Source organism: Solea solea, chromosome 13 (assembly GCF_958295425.1).
Source record: "Solea solea chromosome 13, fSolSol10.1, whole genome shotgun sequence".
In the NCBI taxonomy this organism is placed as follows: Eukaryota; Metazoa; Chordata; class Actinopteri; order Pleuronectiformes; family Soleidae; genus Solea; species Solea solea.
In genome coordinates, this window is record NC_081146.1 from 11,884,747 (window position 1) to 11,904,942 (window position 20,196).

General features: G+C 39.5%; 1 protein-coding gene across 8 annotated transcripts in view; it reads left to right on the top strand.

The window, feature by feature from the left end:
- Positions 1-4,087: 4,087 nt before the first annotated feature.
- The window catches only part of phactr4b (phosphatase and actin regulator 4b), a 29,221-nt gene continuing 13,112 nt past the window's right edge, over positions 4,088-20,196 (top strand). Inside the window, exons 1-3 of one of the 8 annotated variants that reach the window (XM_058647858.1) lie at positions 4,088-4,163; positions 12,626-12,715; positions 13,422-13,466. In XM_058647858.1, coding sequence (XP_058503841.1) covers positions 13,454-13,466 — 13 coding nt within the window. In that variant the 5' untranslated portion in view covers positions 4,088-4,163; positions 12,626-12,715; positions 13,422-13,453. Of the gene's footprint in view, positions 4,296-6,838; positions 6,968-8,145; positions 8,255-12,625; positions 12,716-13,421; positions 13,467-16,858; positions 17,058-18,357; positions 19,066-20,196 lie in introns of those variants that run through there. The other 7 variants (XM_058647856.1, XM_058647855.1, XM_058647854.1 and 4 more) reach the window with 7 other exon arrangements.

Below are 20,196 nucleotides of genomic sequence, written 5' to 3' on the forward strand. Positions count from 1 at the left end.
GGTCTGATAAGAGGGAAGGAGTTACTGTGAAGGAAATACAATGTTACCGTGGTCATATAGAGACCTAATTACTCCAGTTTTAGTCATTCATTTATTCATTTATTCATACAAAGGATGTTTTTGTGGAAAGCATGAAAACACTAAACAGTTGTTGGAGAGACAGTAATAATTAAAAGGATTGATTTATACCACAAAATGATGCAAATTATAGTGACTGTGGTAGCTCAGCACAATAACAAATACCATTGTTTAAATTGAAATAAATAAATGAGCTGCAACAAAGGGTATAAAAAAGAAAACGCTTCATTTTGTCAAGCACTAGCGGACATGTTTCTGGTGTAGGTGCAGTCAGAGAGTATTCTGTCTGATTTAGGTATGAGTCTGCATTCGAAGGCGCATTTTGTTTTCCCTCACTATGCTAATATTACTCACAGTCCTGTAATTTATATACACTATTAAGTAATCAGAATAAATTAAATGAAAGTGCAAAGCTCCAACAAGGTTGCTCAGTTTCCCATAGTGTCAATGAACTCTTACTCTAACTACAATTGTGTTAAAAAAAAATAAAAAAAATAATAACAATAAACTAAATCAATTTCATCCTCAGGCCATAACCTACATCCCCAGCACATTCCATCACAATCTGTGCTTTACTTTTTGAGTTGTGACATTTAAATAAAACATACTTGACAAGTTTCCTCTGCTAAAAATATCAGTCCTAATATTAACACTATAGGGGTTTCCCTGGCAACAGTCCAGATACTACGTTATGCAACAGGCAGATTTACATACATTGTTGTTAGGAGGTCATGCAAAGATTTGTTTTTCAGTGAACCACAGAAGCAGACACTGGCCTGGCGTTGTTCTCTAAAGATGCAGGTGCAGGATCAGCCACATCTGGTGATTCATGTGATACTTCATGACTGTGTGCATACTTCTCATTGGGGGGAAGTCACCATGCTCTAATTGGCATCTGTTCCCCTGAAACCTCAGTGGAGCGAGAGTGAATAATGCTCAATTTATTCACATTGTGAGCATGATACAGTTGAATGGGACCAAAGCCTTCAAATGACTCATATTAGCGCTGAGTCTGTGGTGTAAAGATGTAGCTGTAAATGGTTACCTCCCATCCGATGCAAAACACGAGTGTTTTATAACAAATGCATTAACACTATTCACACTGAAACTAGTATCTGTATTATGTGCGATTTTGTCTTATCTATTTATTTTTATTGTATCGTAATTAGCCTGTGAAGCCAAAGACAAATAAAGACAATAAAGATCATTATGATTAAGTTTCGCTGAGTAAAACAGCAGAAAATGCTTCATGTAAAATAGCATTTAAATATTGCATTTGAGGAAGGATTTTGTGCTCTTTGTGGTCTTCATGAGCTACAGCTATTAGGTACACATGACACCTGCATCCTACCTTTTTTCTGCTACCGCTGTCATTGTCCTCTGACCCCTGGCATCAACATGAGAGTTTCTGTCAGAGAAATGCTGCACACTGGATAGTTTGTCTTTTTTAGGTAAACACTACATGTGGTTGCGTGTGGGAAAATGTCAATAGATCAGAAGTTTCTGAAGAAAATCACTTTTCTTTCCCATTCAGCGGGTCGTCTTGACCATGTCTACATGCCTAAATGCGTTGGGTTGCTGCTAATTTGACTGATTAGATATTTGCATTCATAAAACGTTGTACACGTGTAGCTGATTAAGTGACCAGTAAGTATAATTACTTACTGGTCTTGCCTCACTGCAAGGTACTGGGTTTGATTCTGGGATTTTCGGTTTTCCTTAATCTATTAGTAATACACAAAACTTCAAACAAGCACTATCAACAGCAGCTCCGTGTGTGATGTGTCAAAAACAACGACTTTGTTCCGATGTAGCCAGTGGTCAGATCGTCCACATCTGCTCCTCAACAATGTGCAGTGCAGCGTGCGAGCCACCTAAACACACACGATTGTGCAGTGTCATGCAAAGACAAGCGGGCCCGTCATCAAAATATAAACTTATCCGTGTGTGTGTGTGTTTCACCCTCCACTGTGCAATGCGATGACTCTTTACCACCTGGGCACAAGATCATGTTCTTTTTTTTTTTCACGTCGACTCTCAGGCAGCTGCCAGGTGCTGTTCATGTTCATGTCAACATCCAAACCAGTGCAGGACCAACCTCCGTCTGTGAGCAGTGGGTGCTGTTTTTCACCTCTGGCTAAAGAGGGATGACTAACAAAGTATGGGACAAAGTGCAAACGATCACTTTGAAAGGAGGACAATATAAGCCTTGACAGCATAGGGATAAAGATACACTGCAATATATTCATAATAGACTGTCACTCCCTTCAGGAAATGTTATAAAAAATCACTGTGGAACAAATCCATAAAAAGTGCTTATCTGCAGATCAGAATTCTGTGGTAGCAGGCCAAATATAACAACATGAAAATAACTTCTGAGCATATACTAGGCTAATTTCCTCTTTGAGTTGTGTAATTCTGTGCAGTTTTAAAAAACACAACAACGCAGTGAATATTTTGTGTAGCAATAAGACAAAATGAAATGAGTATGTTCTCTGGCCATTTGGTTTCCGAACCACTTCGGTTCTTCTCAGTGCTCATGCACACAATTGATCAGAAAAGAATTGGCGGTCTGGTTGGTTTCAGTCATCTTGGAGATCTTACCCCAGTTCTTCTGACCTCTTTAATGAGATGCTGAGATCAGGAGTCTGTGGCAGGTGGACCATCTACAGCAGGACACACCGCACATGCTGCACATGTACATTTAGGGTCACTGTAAAACTGCAGAATGAAATTTGAACTAATCAGATGCTTCCTGAATGGTAATGAAGGCTAAGGATTTAAAAAAGTAGCCTCAAACTTAATGGGTAGCAAAATGAAATAGGACTCTGATGCCTTTTTTGCGTTTATGATACCCAGAGGCCACCTACTGGCCAACTAGTGTGACAGCATGTTGGGGAATGAGATGAAGGGAATTACAATAAGCACACATGGTTTATTTTATCTAAAAAAAAGAAAGCAAATCAGTACAATTAGAAAAACTGGAGGTTATTTTTAATCACTGTGAGTTGAATAAAGGCTGAGGAAGCAAAAAAAAAAACCTAAATCAATATAAAAAGTAAATATTTTGAAAGAGCTGATGACGATTTACAACAAAAGTTTATTTGGCACTAACTGCATAAACCACATTCCTAAAGTCTGAGATACAAACCCATATCAGATAAGGAGTTGGCACTTCATCATATTGACACATAGGAGGAGTGGCACTTGTTTCAAATATTATTTTATGATATTATTTTGACAGTCATCCCTCGTTGTGATATAACAATTTTACCACATCCTGTAGTAAATGGAGCAGACAAGAGATAATGATACAACGAGAGAGATAGATAGCGGTAGAAGATGGTTAGAATCATCACTTCTAACGTCATCATCCATCATCAAACCTCACTTCAAAGTGGATTAAAATCTCTTTTACCAGTGAGACCTACCTAACCCACCACAACAACAAATAATATATATGACAAAAACAATAAATACAAATACAGACAGTAAAACAAAACGTAATTTCATTCAGTGTAATAAGATCAGACTGAAGATCATTCCAGAATCAGGGGCCATTAAAACACATACTGTATGAGCAAGTCAACAATTCATGTTTGTTTGTAACATTTGTTGGAAACGTCACAAACGTCACAAAAAAAAAACCACAAGCAATGTTTTTATATAATAATAATAATATATAATATTTGTAATATTAGCTCAAGTGTTTAGATACAAGTGGTTCATGGTCTTTGAATATGAAGCAAATGAGGTAAGATTACGAACAGAAGGCTCTGGCCATAGACAGATAGACAGACAGACAGATAGATAGACAGACAGACAGACAGACAGATAGATAGATAGATAGATAGATATTGTTCGGTATTATTACGACAGGCTGGAGAATATAACGGTATGCAGTGACATCCCTCCACCCCCCTTCACTCCGACCTCACACACCCCAGATCAATGCACCGCAATGCCTGATGGGTAGTGGAGTCTTCACAGCACAAAGAGCATCGGCGTTTGCTACAGCTACGGAGGAGATGCAGCTTCCATGGAGAACTACCGGTACCGAGATTCCTGGCTCGGGATGGTTTCCGGTAAGTGCGTAAAATGTTTGGAACCGGCGCTGCAAGACGAGCAAAGTGAGGTGAGGAGATGACCGGGCTGCTATTTTTAAATAAGCCTGTAACTGTTTACGGAGGAGGAGGCGGAGGAAGAGGAGGCGGAGGGTAAGTGAGGGGAGAAGCGGTGTGTGAGAGAGCTGAACGCCTGTGAAAGAGTTTAAAGGGAAGATTTTCCCCAAACACAATAAACCAAGTTGCGCCCCAACTCCCAACAAACACACACGCCAGCAGGAAACTGCACGTCGCAGAGCCGGAATGTCTGGCTCTTGTGTTGCTTCTGCTGCGTTTTTTGCGATGTTTGCATTTGCTGTTAAATCGCTGAAAATCACTGCAGCAGTTTCTCCACCTGAAACTCCATTTTCCACGGATGCTCTTTCCACGCACAACAAAGGATGCGTGTGACATCCGGGATGGAGGCAGTAGAGATGTCGTATGACATATCATATAATATATATCATTTAACAAAACAAAACATGACCTCGTTGTTGTTACGTAAAGATGCAAAATGCACCTGGAAAAAAAAAAATATATCCGAATTTCTTTAAATTAAAAAAAATTCATTAAAAAAGAAAAGAAAATCTCTTTGCTCCAAAGTCATAATACTCAAATGAACAAAAGTATATTTGCTTTTTGTTTATCTGCATGTGCTGCATCTGCAAAATGCATTTACTATAATAATACCAGAGTTTCAATGTATTTTACAGTTAATAAAACTAAAAAGTAGGTGTAAAATGACTGAAAAGTCACTTTAAATTAACTCATTTTTTAAGCATTTCGTCCACAGGTTATAAAAAGACTCACGTTCTCTGGGATCACAGCTCTGTGCCCTGCGTTCCCCTCATTTATACACAACAGATTTAAGACAATCTCTATCCCTGAAACTGTTTTCTGATGTTGACACATGTTTTATTGCGTTTACAGCTCGAGTCTCTGTTACACTGTTGTCTTCTTTTTTTTTAGGTTTCTTTAAAGCGTAGGATGTTACTGTTGGTACTCCAGTATCAGAAAGGACCTGTATGTAGAGTAGGTTTCATGGAACAGCCAATAAGAGAAACCCCCTATCTCAAAATATAGTGTATACCCACTTATTTAAGCCATACCCACTTTCAAGAAATGTCTTCATACTCACAAAACCGCTCAAAAAGATTCAAAATGCTGTAATATATGCCAGACCTGTGTCTGACCTGTGTTCTTTAATGCCACATGTACACCAAAAAATGACTAGGCATAGGACAATATACATTTTTTCCGTCATGATTATCCTGACCAAAATTATTCCGATTCACGATATTATTGCGGTGACTAATTAATATAATTATTTAGGTTTTTAAACTTAAACAGACGTTGCCTTATGTTATGTATGTACCTACGGTGGTCAGAAACAAATAGGATCGCTGATAGGATACATATTTTTTTTGTGGAAAAAGAATGCATTTAATGAGATCATAGTGAGGTGAAGTTGTGAGGTAATTATTGTGGCACATTAAAAACTAGGTGAGTGAGACACGATTTTCGCTCGCGTGAAATATTAATTTTTTTTCTAGTCATGATTATCACGATAAAAACTCACCACGATAAAGTTATTATAAGTGCTTTTTATCACGATGAGCAATAATATTCTATATTGTCCCATCACAGGCATGACATCATTATTTCCCCAAAGTAGGGTAATTGGTTTTCAAAAAAATTGCATTTTAATTAATTAATTAATTTTGGTTCCATGGGCAGAAAAAAGTTGATAAGATACAAAACTCATTCTCGCGGAAGATGCTGTAGTTAGAGCTCATAGAAGGTGCAGAATCATCTTTCTCCCTTTCAAACTGGTGCCATCAGTGGCCATATCAATGTAAGCTGTAGGTGAGAGAAAGAAGGAAGGACAGTGAAAGTGGCGTAGGAAACTAAGAACATGCAGTTATCTCTGGAAGAAACTAAATGTCTGGTGTTATTTTGGGTGTCTGGTGAATTTGAGGAGAACTTGTGGAGAAGTTCACTGCTGCACACTGTCACGTTTACTTCTGCTCACCTCTGATGACCTTTGAGCACTTCCCGCAATTCATGATGTTAGTCGGTAGAACTTTGGTTCTGCTTATGTTTTGCGACCTAGAAATATTTCGCAAAATTTACATAGTAATAATTTCTAGTAATAAGTAAATATTTGATTATGCCAGTGTGTTTTTATTTTGTTAACATTCTGAACGTTATACTGATTACTGTTACAGTAAAAAGGTCAGAGTTCAGGGTTGGGGGTGAAATCATTGACTGGGAAGAAAATTAATAGTTGCTGAACTCAAGACGGAGTTGTGTCTGAATCAGGATTCACTGAGAGCATCAAGGATCGGAATGGTATCCATGCAGGTTATCTCTGAATTTACATTATGCTGAAAGGAAAGTTTATTATTTTGTTACATAATTGGTCAGTAATTCTGCATAATGTACGTTGAATACAGTATTTTACAGAATCAAATACAGTATATAGTACAAAATAAAAAAACAACAACAACTCAGGGTTGTTTGGGTTTATTTTTGACAGTGCTTTTATTTTGAAGTGTATGACCGGATGTTGTGTGATCCTGTGAGATTGACTTGACTCTGGTCTCCTGTTCACTCACAGCATCATGAGCTCTCTGGCGCGAGATCCGCTGGTAGAGAGAGGCAGAGACAGACTGTGTGCGTGTGTGTCGTCGGCTGTGCTCGTGAACCGCGAGTAACTGGAGTAACTGCTCTTTAATTGGATGCTTTTCACGCCATAGACCGAGTCCACCGCCACCCGCAGCCAGGTAAACTGAGCTTTACCTCCGGACAGAAAGCGCTGGTTAAGTAACAGAACGTCTAATCTCGGCGATACAATTAGAAAGCAGCGCTCCATGTAGACCTAATTAGGACGTAGGTTGTTGAGGGTAAAGATGGAAGACGTGGTCCACACTCGGGTCTCTACGTTACCACGGTGAAGACTGGTGATACTTCAGAGAGATGGTGGCGCTGCTGGTGAAGCTTCTCCCCCCCCCTCACCTATCTCACCTATGCATTTGACAGTGGAGACTGTATATATTTGTCTTCAGTGACAATCATAATATACTGGATGACATTATTTTACCTGTAGTGATTCGTTCGTCGACAAGTTTAAATCAGAAAACCTAATGATGGGAGCTTCTTTTTGAGCCTTCAAACTGGCGTAAAAGTAGTAGTATTAGTAGTAGTAGTAGTATTTAATTAGTGGATTTTTAATTCTCCTTTAATCAGTTGACAGTCAAATCCACATTCAGTGTGGTCCACTCAGGTGCCTCCTCTCCTGTAGCACAACGTGCATTTTCTCTGGTTCCATTTTGTGTCATTCCTCCAGAAGTTAATTTGCTCTTCTGGGAGAAAAATGCTGCCTCATGTCTTGTGATGTAGCTTAGCTCCTTCCACCTCCCACTGGAGGCTCCCCCTCCCCTCTTTAATCGGCCATTAAGAGGCAACCAGAATGGTTAAGCTGTCAGCCAGGGCCTGATTGATTTGGTTTAAAACCACAGATGAGAATGATATGTGCTTGAGATTCCTCGGAAGCCCACAGCTAAATGCCTCTCCTCCACCACCATCCTTCTCCTCCTTCTCCTTCTTTCCTCCATGCACTGACAGGGAGCAGAGGTGGACAGTCTTGCCTCAAGCTGGGGCACTGAATGTTAAGTGGGCATAAAAGCAGACCATGTTGGGTGTGTGTGTGATCACTTGCTCACTGAAGCTGTGTGTTGCATGCTAAGCCGTGCTCCATGCTCCTGCAGTGCAGTTGTCTCTACACAGGTGGAGGAACAGCAAGGAAGAAAAAGTTGAGCAAAGACGAGGAGCATTTTGGGCTCCTTGTGAAAAGTGGGCCACCGGTCCCTGTGGTGAATGGTGCTTTTCTGGGGCAGGCTCTGTGATGACGCTCACCCGGCCCGGATTTGGAACGCACACTTTTGTCTTGTCCGTCCATTTCTGAGAGGGACGGTGTGCGGCTCGGATACACACTGCAGAAAAAGCAGACACACTTTGCCGCTTATTCCTCATCTGCAACATCTCTCACTGACACCTTTTCTGGAGCCGGCGTAAGTATCAGCTCACTCCACCTGCCTCAGGTATCAACTGGTATTAAATCGATAAGATTGTTGATCGTAACGAAGTCCGTTTCAGACAGTGTGAAATGAAAGATTCTTATCCACTGACTTGGCAAGCTTTTTCTGCCCAAAACCCAAGCACTGGAATGAGAAGCAAGGTGCTATTTAAAGATGGCATAACACAGCCAGCTGCTGTCATTTCCGCTCCCATCGTAATTGAATCAGAGTTAGTTGTGTGCACCAGCGAGGGTGTGTGCGCTCCACAGATTATACAGTCGGGACTGTAACGGCTACTTTCACATACCTGATTGGTGGCTGTGTTTGTGGGACAGAGAGGCCAGGAAGGGCTGGTGTCATCCATACTTTAACTATCATCCACGAAAAGGATGTGGCTCCTTAATGTGAGTTTTTAAACAAGGTGACCAATCCTGACTGTGGAGCGTTGTGACAAGACAATAGCACAGACGGTGATGTCGGTGCTGGGAACTGAGGTAACTGTTGGTTACTTCTCTAATTAAGCTTTAAATGGGTGTTTTTGTCATTGATGGCTTGTGTTGATCTGTTTGTGCGGTGACTTAAGAAGAGTGACAGCGATCCTGTACAGTTTGGATGAAGTTATTATTTGTAAAGAGCAGTGAGAGGGTTAATAACTCAAATGAGAACTAGGCCATCATTGACATCCTTTTTTTTTTTTTTTTCATGGCGCACATTCTGAGACTGGCTCTGAGTCTGAAATAATAAACAGAAAGTGAAACAGACCAATATTCGATCGTGGGGTGCTGCTGCTCAAGCCAGCACCCCCTCCCTCCTTTGGACTGTTGTGTATGTTGTCGTTGACATGCGGCGTGGTGAGCAAGTGTTGTGGCTGAAATGGCGGAACATTCTCTGCATTTGCAGCTCTGCCCCCTCAGTGCCTCCAGTTTGTGCTGTCGTTTCGACACCAAAGATATTTTCTCTTTCTTTGGACAGAGGGAAACTCTCACCACGCTGTTGATTATTTTGAGTCATCCAGCCAAGACTGTGGCACCGTGTGAGAGTGTAAAAAAAAACCAATGTCATCTCCGACCACAGATACAGTACATAGTGACTCCTCTCAGTGGTGTTTGGGTTTTCCTTTTCCACTCTGTTTGTAAGACTGTACTACGAAACCTACAACACTTTTAAAGCCTCGTTTATTTGGTTTCAGACTGCCACACATAATGTGTATGTGTCGTGACACACTTCTTCTTTTCATAGGGAAGTTTATCCTTTGGCCCTGCCGGTAAACTCCCCTGGAAGAGGAACAGAGAAGAATACCAAAATACAGAATACAATTATATGAGTAATAAACCAATTATGAGTTTGCACGGCTGAGTTGAGACAGACAGACGGAGCTTTGAAGACAAAACATTGATCATTGATTACATCAATGGACGTCATTGAGTTTTAAAACAGCTTCTTGCTGTTATCTCTCCAGTCATTGAAAATAACTTAACCTTATTCCAGTATCGTGCTGCATTTGAATTTGACCAGTAATTCACAGAAATTTCAGATAATATGGAGGTCTATTAAACAACCAGAAGATTTATGTAGCCATGAAAGTCATCAGAAATACTGAGAGAAGACCTAAGGGAATGCTGTGGTCACATTAAGAGTTGGGGTTTGGTATGTAAATTGGCTTTTTCTTAAAATCTTTTGGGTTTCTAATGCAAAATAAATCTCTGTGCTGTTTTTCTTTTTTTCTGAAGCACTAAAAATGTGGCTTTTATAGTGTGGCAGCATTTTAATTGCAAAGAATGGAGCATTGGCAGGCCAGTGTGTAATAATGCAGTTAAGTTCTGAATTTAGGGCTGTAACTTTATTATTTTTGATTTAGTTTTCGTTCTACATTGTTTTAATCTGACATTCTTAATCTGGTCTTGAACATGATTATCAGTTGTGTTAAAATGCACACATGGATTAAGCAGAAGCTTCATTTTGATTTGATTAAACAAAAAAAGTAAATGACCAAGTATATATTCTCTTTCAAAAGCATCCGTCAAAGCCTGGAATCAATAATTTATGTGGTTAAATGGTCAAGAGCTGATTTCTTTCCTTAAACTCATCATAGATAACTTCATAAATCCCTCAGCTCAGTGGCGTCATCACTGTGCTGTTATCCCCAATGGCAAAGCACAAATATATTTAATAAAATTTCATAATGGCAAAAAAAAGCAGATAATCTTTAGATTTACGAGATTTAACTAACAGATGTTTGGCATTTTGCTTAAGGAATACAAATTTCGAATTTATTTCTCCTGTTCAGCAGTATAAGAAATGGATCGTCCACCATTCTGTTTTTTCCATCTTTTAAAAACGACAAACGCAGATATTAATATTTCCATTCTCAAAAGTGAGCATATTCAATAGGCCGAGGTGGTGCAGCAAAGAAAAGTCTGCAAAGTTTCTCATTCCTCCTTTTCTTTTTTTTTTTGTTGCCTTACGGTCTGGAAACTGTTCCCATAACAGCCTCACTGTACTGGTGCCAAACTCAATCTTTTCTCCAAACTGAGTCAAATCACAGCTGACTGTGTTTCTGTGCTCTGCTGCTCTCTGCCCTGTAGCTCTTCACTCTGCCCTCAGTCATACAGTCTGTGCGTGGTTCCATCCTGCAACGTTGCCTAATGCTGGTTATCTTTAATCTCAAATTGTTCTCACATTGTCTCTAGTTGCTTAAAACAAGTCAAAAAAAATAAACCCTACACAGTTAAAGTTGCTCTGTAAAAGCACATTGATTGGATGAAATTAAAATGTATCTGAAAGATAAAGAGGAGTGTAAACTGCAGACCTACGAAGGTTAATCGCAGCTGTATGGTTTTAGGACTAGAGAGGTAATGACATTGTCTTTCAAGGAGAGTGAAGCACAGCTACAGACCAACGTGTCATTGACATTTCTTGGAATTCGTGTCGCCAGTATTTATGTTTAGCCAAACAAGTACTGCACTTCAGCTTTTCTTAAAACATTTTTTTTGTAGTAATGAAAGGAAACACTTGGCTGTCACAAGTATCTAATTAGAGAAGACGGCTTTTTACACTTGAACAGTTTGAACAATGCCCAGATGGAATCCAAAGTCTGAGTGTCTCCCACAGTGATATTTAACACTGCCATCCACATGACGCAACAGAAATCCACTCACACTTTTGCTTGCACAGTTTTTTTTTTTGAGGATTGCAACAGTATTTTTTTTTTCTGGCTGTATTCAGTAGAGCTGCAGCTGACGAGAATTTTCATCACCGACTATTCTGTCGATTATTTTGCCGATGAATCGAGTAATCGTTCGGTCCGTAAAATGCTTAGCAGCGTTTTTTCAAACCTGGAAATGATGATGATGTTCCAAACTTGTGTCCCGATTTCAATTTTGACACAAATAATCGTGATTATTATATGTTCCATAATGGAGCAGCCCTCGTTTCTTTGTTACGTGGAGCGAAGAAACCAGAAAATATTCACGTCTACGAAGCTGAAAAATCAGAAAAATGGATTTTATTCTTTAAAAAACAAAAAGAAGCTCAAACTGATCAAATCAATCATCAAAATAGTTGACACTTGATAAATAATTGATGTTGGATTGTTGCAGCGTCGTTAATGGACCAAGCAACCAATCAATTATTCGAGAAAAGAGTCAACAGATTAATTGATTGTGGAAATAACCATTAGTTGCAGCGCTAATTGCATAAAATGTCAGGAAATATTGAACAGTGTTTTTCAAACCTGGAAATGATGACGCTGTCAAATGTTTTCTTTTGTCCACAAACCAAAAATGATTCCGTTTTAAAAATTTCTTTGAATCAAAGAAACCAGAAAATGAAAGAAAGAAAGAAGCTGATTATCAAAATAGTTGACAATTAATTTAGTAATGGATTCAGCCCTAGTTTTCAGTCTACTTCATTGTGTTCTGAGAATATCTTCTGCTGCACAAAATCTATTTTTCATTTTTCAATTTCCCTTTATTGTCATTGTGGGGAAAGACAGTTAAAGTAAAACTGTTGTCCCTCTGCCTGTGACACCTTCACATACTACTGTATGTATCTAAAAATGCACATTATAGCTGCTCTGTTGCCTCTTGGTGTCTATATCTATAAGCTGCAGGCTTTTATTTGTAGTATTTATTATTTATTTATATATTCTCCTCTTTTTTTTAGCCCTAGCATACAGTTGTCATGATGCGGAAAAATGAGGCCACTGTTCAAGCGCAGACATTACAGTTTAAATGTTTTATCGCTTTTCCCAGTGATGCACTCGAGTTTCTAGGAATCCCCATTAATCTTTAATTCTCACTACTTCTTGGCAATGGTCCTGGTTTTATGACTAACTATGATCTTCTTTTATTGTTTTTTTTTCAGAGGGGTTAAGATTTGTGGAGCTGCCATGATCATCAGGAGACCTGAATAAATGCCGCGGTTACCCCCACTCCATCCATGACTTTCTGCTGTGTACGTCTACACCTCTTGTAATATTTCCACAGACTCAGGGTTAATGATGCGAACGTTATTTAATGTTTTCATGCAATATGTGTATAAAATGTACTTTAGTGTATTTTCTTTGAAGGCTAAGAGTGCTTAGTTTTGAAGTACTTGAGAATGAAAGAAAAACACTCACTCACATATTGTCCATAATGTATACTAGGTAAATGTATTTTATTTATCTAACAATAATAAAGACACACAAACACACACACATATATATATATATATATATATATATATATACATACATATTCACACAGTCATTAACAAATTAATTAGACCACCTGTTGAGAATTCACATTTGAATGGAATACAAGTAAATAACTATAATTTGACATCTTAAGTAAGAAATAATAGGTTATCAGGTTATTTTTGTAAAACGGTGAATTTGAAAATTCTTGATCACAATAATTATTATATTTTAACATAAAAATATAATTTTGGTTAAAGAGCTTCTGCATACTGCCGGATTAACCATTACAGAGACATACAAAATTATCATTTTTGCCACACTATTTCTATTGTTATTATCAAGATGGAAATTGCATTAGAAAAAGTGTTGTGTTACTGTAATAAATACGAATATAACCTCCCTAGTACAATATCATTCCAATAACGTCATCATGTTATTACTGTACTTTAATGTTAAAACCAAACTGCTTTTTTCTTTCAGGAACTGTCGAGTGGTGTGCCTCAAAATCTGTAATGGAAAATCGCGGTGAGTACCATGTTGCTTGTTGTGGTTTGTGAAGTGCCGCGTTAATGCTGGGCAGAGAGCTGTAGATCCACTCATCTTGCTTTACATTCAGAGTGTTTATGGGGTCTGTCTGGCCTCCAACATTTTACGAGCCTCTCCGGACGAGAGCCATATGTCTTCTCAGCTGACTGAGGATCGGTTTCCCCTCTCGTGGCTCGGCTTTTCTGTGTGTTTATGTATGAGACTGTTGTGACAGTACCACAACAGAAACTCAGGTGGTGTAACAGGTGGTTTGATCACAGACCACATGCAGCTTTTCAGCTGATCAGTCAACTTTTAATAGAATGGATCTGCTAAAGACGTCGTCAGAAATGTCCAAAAGTAAACATACTGTCCACCTTGTCCAAACTTGAGAGCCCTGAGATTTATCACCAACTCTGCTCTTAGGACTTTATTTAACTTTACTTTTGTGGTATGACCACCCCTCACTTTTCAAAGGGAACGACTTGTAATTGACAAAAGTATTAGGGATGCACAATATTATAGCCAGAATATTGGTTATGGCTTTAAAATGGGGATTTCTGCAAACGTGACTGAAATGTCTTGGCGTCCTCTCCAAATCTATTTAATGTAATCTTTTTATTTTATTGATTTTGCACAATGAAGAAAATGTATATTTACATCTCACACGAGTATGCAATTTCTTTTGCTCTTTTGGCTTCTTCCCACATCCTCATATTTGATTTGATATTTGAGATTTTTTATGCTGGATGCAACTCCACTGGATGTCACCCCCCTGTGGCTGGGGTCAATTTAGAATGTCCAGTTAACAATGAGCAATGGGGATTGGGTTTCTTGTTCAGGAGCAAGCACTCCAGTCCATGACCTGGTATGGGCTCGAACGGCAACCCTTCAGTTACAAGCCAGATTTCCTTTCCGCTTGGCTATGAGCTGCCCGCAAGAACACGCGTAAAATGTGTATATATAGATAATCCAAGTGTGTTAAATTGTTAAAAAGCCAGTTATTTGTTTGACATTACAGTCTATAGGACATGTTCCACACTCCTGCTATGTTGGACAGCATGGAGTATGTGCGTGTGTGTGTGTGCACGTGCACCTGGCTCAGTTTGTCTGTCTGCTGAAGTGGCCTGGCCCAGTCTCTTATCCAGGTCAGGCCAACAGGTTCTGGATTGGCTCAGCTCTCTTTGGAAGCCGGCCCACTGTGAAGGCTGTATGTGGGGCATAGGAAGAGAAAGGGAACGCTTCCGATCGCTCCCATCTTTTTAAACAGCTTGAGATGTGGCCAAACGCTCCGAAAACTCTGATCTATCCTGGCATAATAATGACTCGGCTTATTCTCTGGATTTCCCTGAGGCATAGTCAAAAAAAGGTTTTCCAAAGACCAAAAGTAAATTCAGACGGGTCCGTCTGCACTCCTAATCCCAAATAGGGCAGCTCTTCTTGGCAAAGTGTGTTTCTAATGCTTTTATGATTCTATTCATACTGTGATGAGAGACTTGGAGATGTGCATAAGAATTGTGTCTGGAGGCCTCAACAGAGGTGAGCAGCATGATAAACACTGTGCTAGTTACAGTTGTAGCATGTGATCAACACTTAGCCACTGTCTGTGTTCTAGTAGCAGCAGCTGTCGTGCTACCAATCAAATATGTGGGGAGATTGACATTTGACATTTTTAAATATTTGATTATTATATAATAACCAGCCAATTATTACATATCACAAAGTTCTCAGAAACGAAAAGAAAAGAAAAGCTGCCAAGTCATTAAAACTGTATTTCTTTTGTTGAAAATGAATGCATATTTATTTAATTTATAGCTGATACATGCACATGTGCACTTTATGGCCGTCACTTTTTCCAATAACAGTGATCCAGACCTATTAAATTAAGTTATACTTTTTGTCATTGAATATTGATTTATTTACATTTCTGAAGAATCTACATTTGTGGATAAAGAATTTGCAAGAAGAAGAATCTTGACCACATTTATTTTACCTCTCTTTTTAACACAACACACAGTCTTTTGTAGATAAGAGTTTGTTGGGTAGAACCTGGGAAGCATGTTGAAGGATAGCTTTCTAACATTGTTAGTGATACAGCAGATATTTGCATCATATGAAGACCAGTCTGACAAAGAACAAGGTTTACATGTGTAGGGTAATGTAATTTTGTTAAATGATGGCGGATTGCCTTATTTATATTTTTACTTTGACCTGACGAGCAGAACTGGAACAACATGAATTTTTAAATAAAATGTGTATAATTATACTGAGCTGACATTGGTTGAGTAGTCTGCTTACATAATGGATCCTTACATATGAGTACGTTGGATTCTGTTGTTAAACCATTATTGTACAAACTAACTACATAGAATCCTACTATTAGTTTTGCAACTATGTTGAAATAAAAATTACTTTGTGAAAATATCAGTTATTTAGATATGTTTTTGGCTTGGTACTACTTCAATAGGCGCATGCTTTTCGAGGAGGTCATTACAGCTTTACATCCTATGTTGGAAATAATATTGAATTTTGAATAAAAAGTGACGGCCCGAGTCCATTTCAGTGCAGCCACTTACTGCAGATTGGAGAGATGAACCATAAGTGTTGTTCAATAAATGCGTTTGTGCCATTTGTTACAATTGGACTGTAATATTTTCTAAAGACTGACATCCGACATAGAAAAACTCATAACTCTACTGTTATTACAAGTTAATTACATGCAGATGAAGTGATGGAGCAGCTCTGGTGGACTTTTACGCTGCTCCTGCAAAAAGTAATTTCTCTGTTTTTTCCTTTTGTCTTTTCTATTCAGACGAAAAATGTCAGTTTGTGTACATCACTGTCCTCTGTTCTCTTGTTGTCGTTGTCAGCTCTGGGAAGAAGAAAAAAAAAAATACTGACAGCAGTGTGTCAGACACATAGTTTTCAGGACAAACAATGTGGTTTGAGTTCAGTGGTTTTAAGTCGAGGTTTTTTTCCAGTGATGGTTGTGTTCTTTTGTTGTTTCGCTTGGCATGGATCAGTGTTATGATCATGCGAGCTCTTGTTCTCTTGAGACTTGCTGCAACACAGAGCATGCATCACATCATTACAGGACGCACGCTCCGCACCACACACCACAGCACACATGAAATTGAAAACATACTTGTAATTCGTCTTTCTCCCTGGAATGGTAGGCATCTCTCTCTCTCTCTCTCTCTCTCTCTCCCTCTCACTTATAGTGAATGCTGACCTGTGCTTTGAGCCAAGGAGGGAGGGTCAGTGAGAGAGGGGAGAGGGAGTCCAGCTCCTAGAGAGAGGGAAGGTCTTAAGGAGATTGCGAGAGGGAGGGACAGAGGAGGGTCTGAGCCGAAAGACGTAGACTAAGGGCAGACAAGAGAAACAGAGAGGAGAAGAAAATACCTTAGGTGGAGTGAGATCTGGGAGCTTTGTCAAAGACAAACAGAGGCAGGTGCAGCTGCCGATTTGTCCGGTGTAGTGTGCACATTTTTTGGGTGCAGGACAGGTCGAGGCCCCTCAGGGGCTGGATCATGGGACAGAGCCTTGGTGTGGAGACTCCAGCTCAGAACCCACAAAAACACAGTGATGGCGGTGAGTTTCTTCGCTGACTCTGGGACTCTTTGTGCACTATGTGTGTACATTTGCGTATTCTAGTCTTGATTGTTTTGTCATTTTTAGTGCCTTTTTGATAACAAAGGAGAAAGAAAGGACTGGGTATTGTAGAATAAACGTTGCACAGTTATCCTCACCCTCTCTCTACCCCCTTCACTTTCACCACCACAAGGAATGTTAAATCACTGGGATCACGTGGATGAATCACAGCTGTGTTTTTATACTCTCATGCTTGCATTTTGCACTTATTTACTTATTATCTTGCAATGCACAGGAGTGTGGTCTTAGATGTTTGAAAGACATTTTATTTAGTGTGATTTAATGTATGAGGAGTGACTGTATGAGATTAATTAATGAATTAAATGATTGATTTTTGAGTTGTTTTAACATTTTCCAATTTTAATGAATGCACTTTTTCATATTGCAGAGTGAAAACTGATAAGTCGATTATTATTAAGTTGCAAATTGCAAATTTCTTACCTTAGTGACATGGTCATAGTATGTATCAGAATTGGTTGTTCTGTGAAATTGAGTTTTAACTGGTGAACTAGTTTTAGGCCTCACCAGATTCCACAAGAACCAACCACGCTCATTATAGTCACTTTGTTAAATAGATTACATTTCATTTCATAATCTGCCCTTGCAAAGATTAGGCTAATAATGAGGTCGAATTTCCCAACCATTTCCTCTCGTGGAAGTGAGTTTCTTATGTAAGTGAATGGGAGGGCTTGGCTTTAAAGGCCAGGAGCATTTAAAGAAAATAAAAAAAATAAGTCTTTTAACCACCTGAGCGAGCTGCCATGACACATTCAGTCATGGGGTTTGAGGCAAAACTGTCTGTGGGACGTGTTTGAGAGAGTGGTAGGTGTGTTTACAGGACAGGACTACGTCAGAGGAACACACTCGCACAGTGTCACACACCCCCATGTTTCCTGACTGGTATGCCTTATCTTGGCAGAACTCCTGATTACAGAGCATGAGTAGGATTTTTGGTTCTGGCTTTGTTCTGAATGGAAAACCTGTTATATATCATCAACAGTCACAGTGCTAATGATTTTCACAAGTGTCATTACAGTACTGTGTGCCTTTCATCGCGGTTTCCATGAGCTGCACAGTTGACTGTATTACGGAGTGAGAGGGGAAGAGGTTGTCTTTGTTCTCGGTCACAGAATCAGGGTGGAGTGCCGTTTCCTCCCTGTGTTTCCAGGCTGCCCCCCCCCCCCCATAAGTCCTGTACTTTTTCTGTCTGTCATAGCGTATTTACCCTTTACTCTCATTCCCACAGTGACACACAGCTGTAGTGTCACCACGCACCAGACCTCCTCTCACTACGGCTGAAACAATGACATGTTGTTGGGCCTTTCTTTGTATCTGAAGAATGATTTCTGAGTGGATCCACAGCTCTTTTCAAAGTGATAATTAAGTTCGGGGACATTTTTTTTGTGTTGGTGGATTGACACTTTTTACAATGAGGCGACGCTGGCTCATGTACAAAAGTTCCGAGGATATGATCTGTCATCTTTTTCAAGCGGATGCCAGCTGCATGGGTTGAGTTGTCTGCGACCGTCGTCATCTCTGCAGTGCTGTGGAGTCTGCAGGCCTGACACAGCCGGCGCTTATCCTGCTTCACGGGCTTCAGCTGAGCCGCTGTATCAGAACAGCGGGCTGTGTGAAAACCTCTGGATCACAGGAAAGCCGTCTGATACAATGCTTTATCCGGATGTCATGGCCGCTGGCCTGAATCCTCCAATCTACGTATACCTTACCAAAATAAGAAGGATTTCCATGATCCAGGACACTTTCTTCAGTCGTTTTTAACAGTTTCCTGCATCTTGCCCCCCTTGGATTTTTCTTCCTTATTGTTTTATTGTTGGGATATTAACAGGACAGTTCATTTGTGGGTGGACAAATGCTCCCTGCTTCCTCATGGCATGCTGTTTCAAGTCCCACCATCATGCAAGCTGGACACTTAACACTTCTCTTTCAGGTAGACTATTAGGGCTGCAACTAATTAATTAGCTGATTATTTTCATCATTGATTGATCTGTCGATTATTTGCTCGAGTGATTGTTAAGTTGTTTGGTGAAAATGTTGATCGGTGTTGTCTCCCAAACTTTTAAAATGATGATCCCAAATTTCTTGTTTTGAACAAAAACCAAAATGATTCAGTTTCATTTACTTCTTTGTTGTGTGGAGCAAAGAATCACATTTAAGAAGCTGAAAAAAAATCAGAGAACTTGTTTTAATTATAAACAAAACGCCACTCAATGACCAAGTCAGTTGACGATTCATATAGTAATCGATTTATCCATGTAGCCCTACTGACTAAAGTGTCTGTTTTTGATGAGTTTTTAAATAGTAAGTGTCTGTAATTGTATAGCACTAGTCTAGTCTAGACCATTCACACAACTCTATCTGTATCTGTTTCTATAACTATCATACCCATTCACACACTGCCAGCACTGCCGTTGGGAGCAACTTAGGGTTAAGTGGACTTAACCCTAACCTTAAACCACCTTCCAGTTGAAAAATGACCCGCTTTACTACTGAGGCATGGCCAGTTTGTCAGGAATGAACATTTTAGGCTATACAGAGAAAGAAGTACATTCCTTGATTAACTTTTTCTGTGATTTGATTTGAACTGTGTTGGAGATTTTACTGACAGCTCAGTTTCTATTGACTATGTAAACATTCGGGTCAGATTTGACCCTGCCAGCAGCATTGAAGAATAACCGTGTGAGGAAATGGGAAAACACTTCCCATTGTCCTTCTGCTGCAAGAACGGGGTTTGAATCATTCTAGATGTTCTGTTCTCATGTATTTTTTGTTGGACTGCTCGTTAAACTCCATCAGTATTGTAGTTTGTGTGTCAGGAGGATATCGTTGTGGGTGTGCGTTATCGTCGGTAATTTTGAATCGGACCCTCTTTTCTCTCCACTGGTAAATATTATGTCTGCTGAATACGGCAGCTGCAGCCTTGAGAGCAAATGTTCGAAATGCTATCGAAGCTCAGCACGCTGTCAGTTGGCCTGTCAATTACATAGCACATTCTCCGTAACCATGACTACTAATTTAATGGAGTGCTTCAGGTCTTAGTAGTGTCTCCTAATGACCGTTG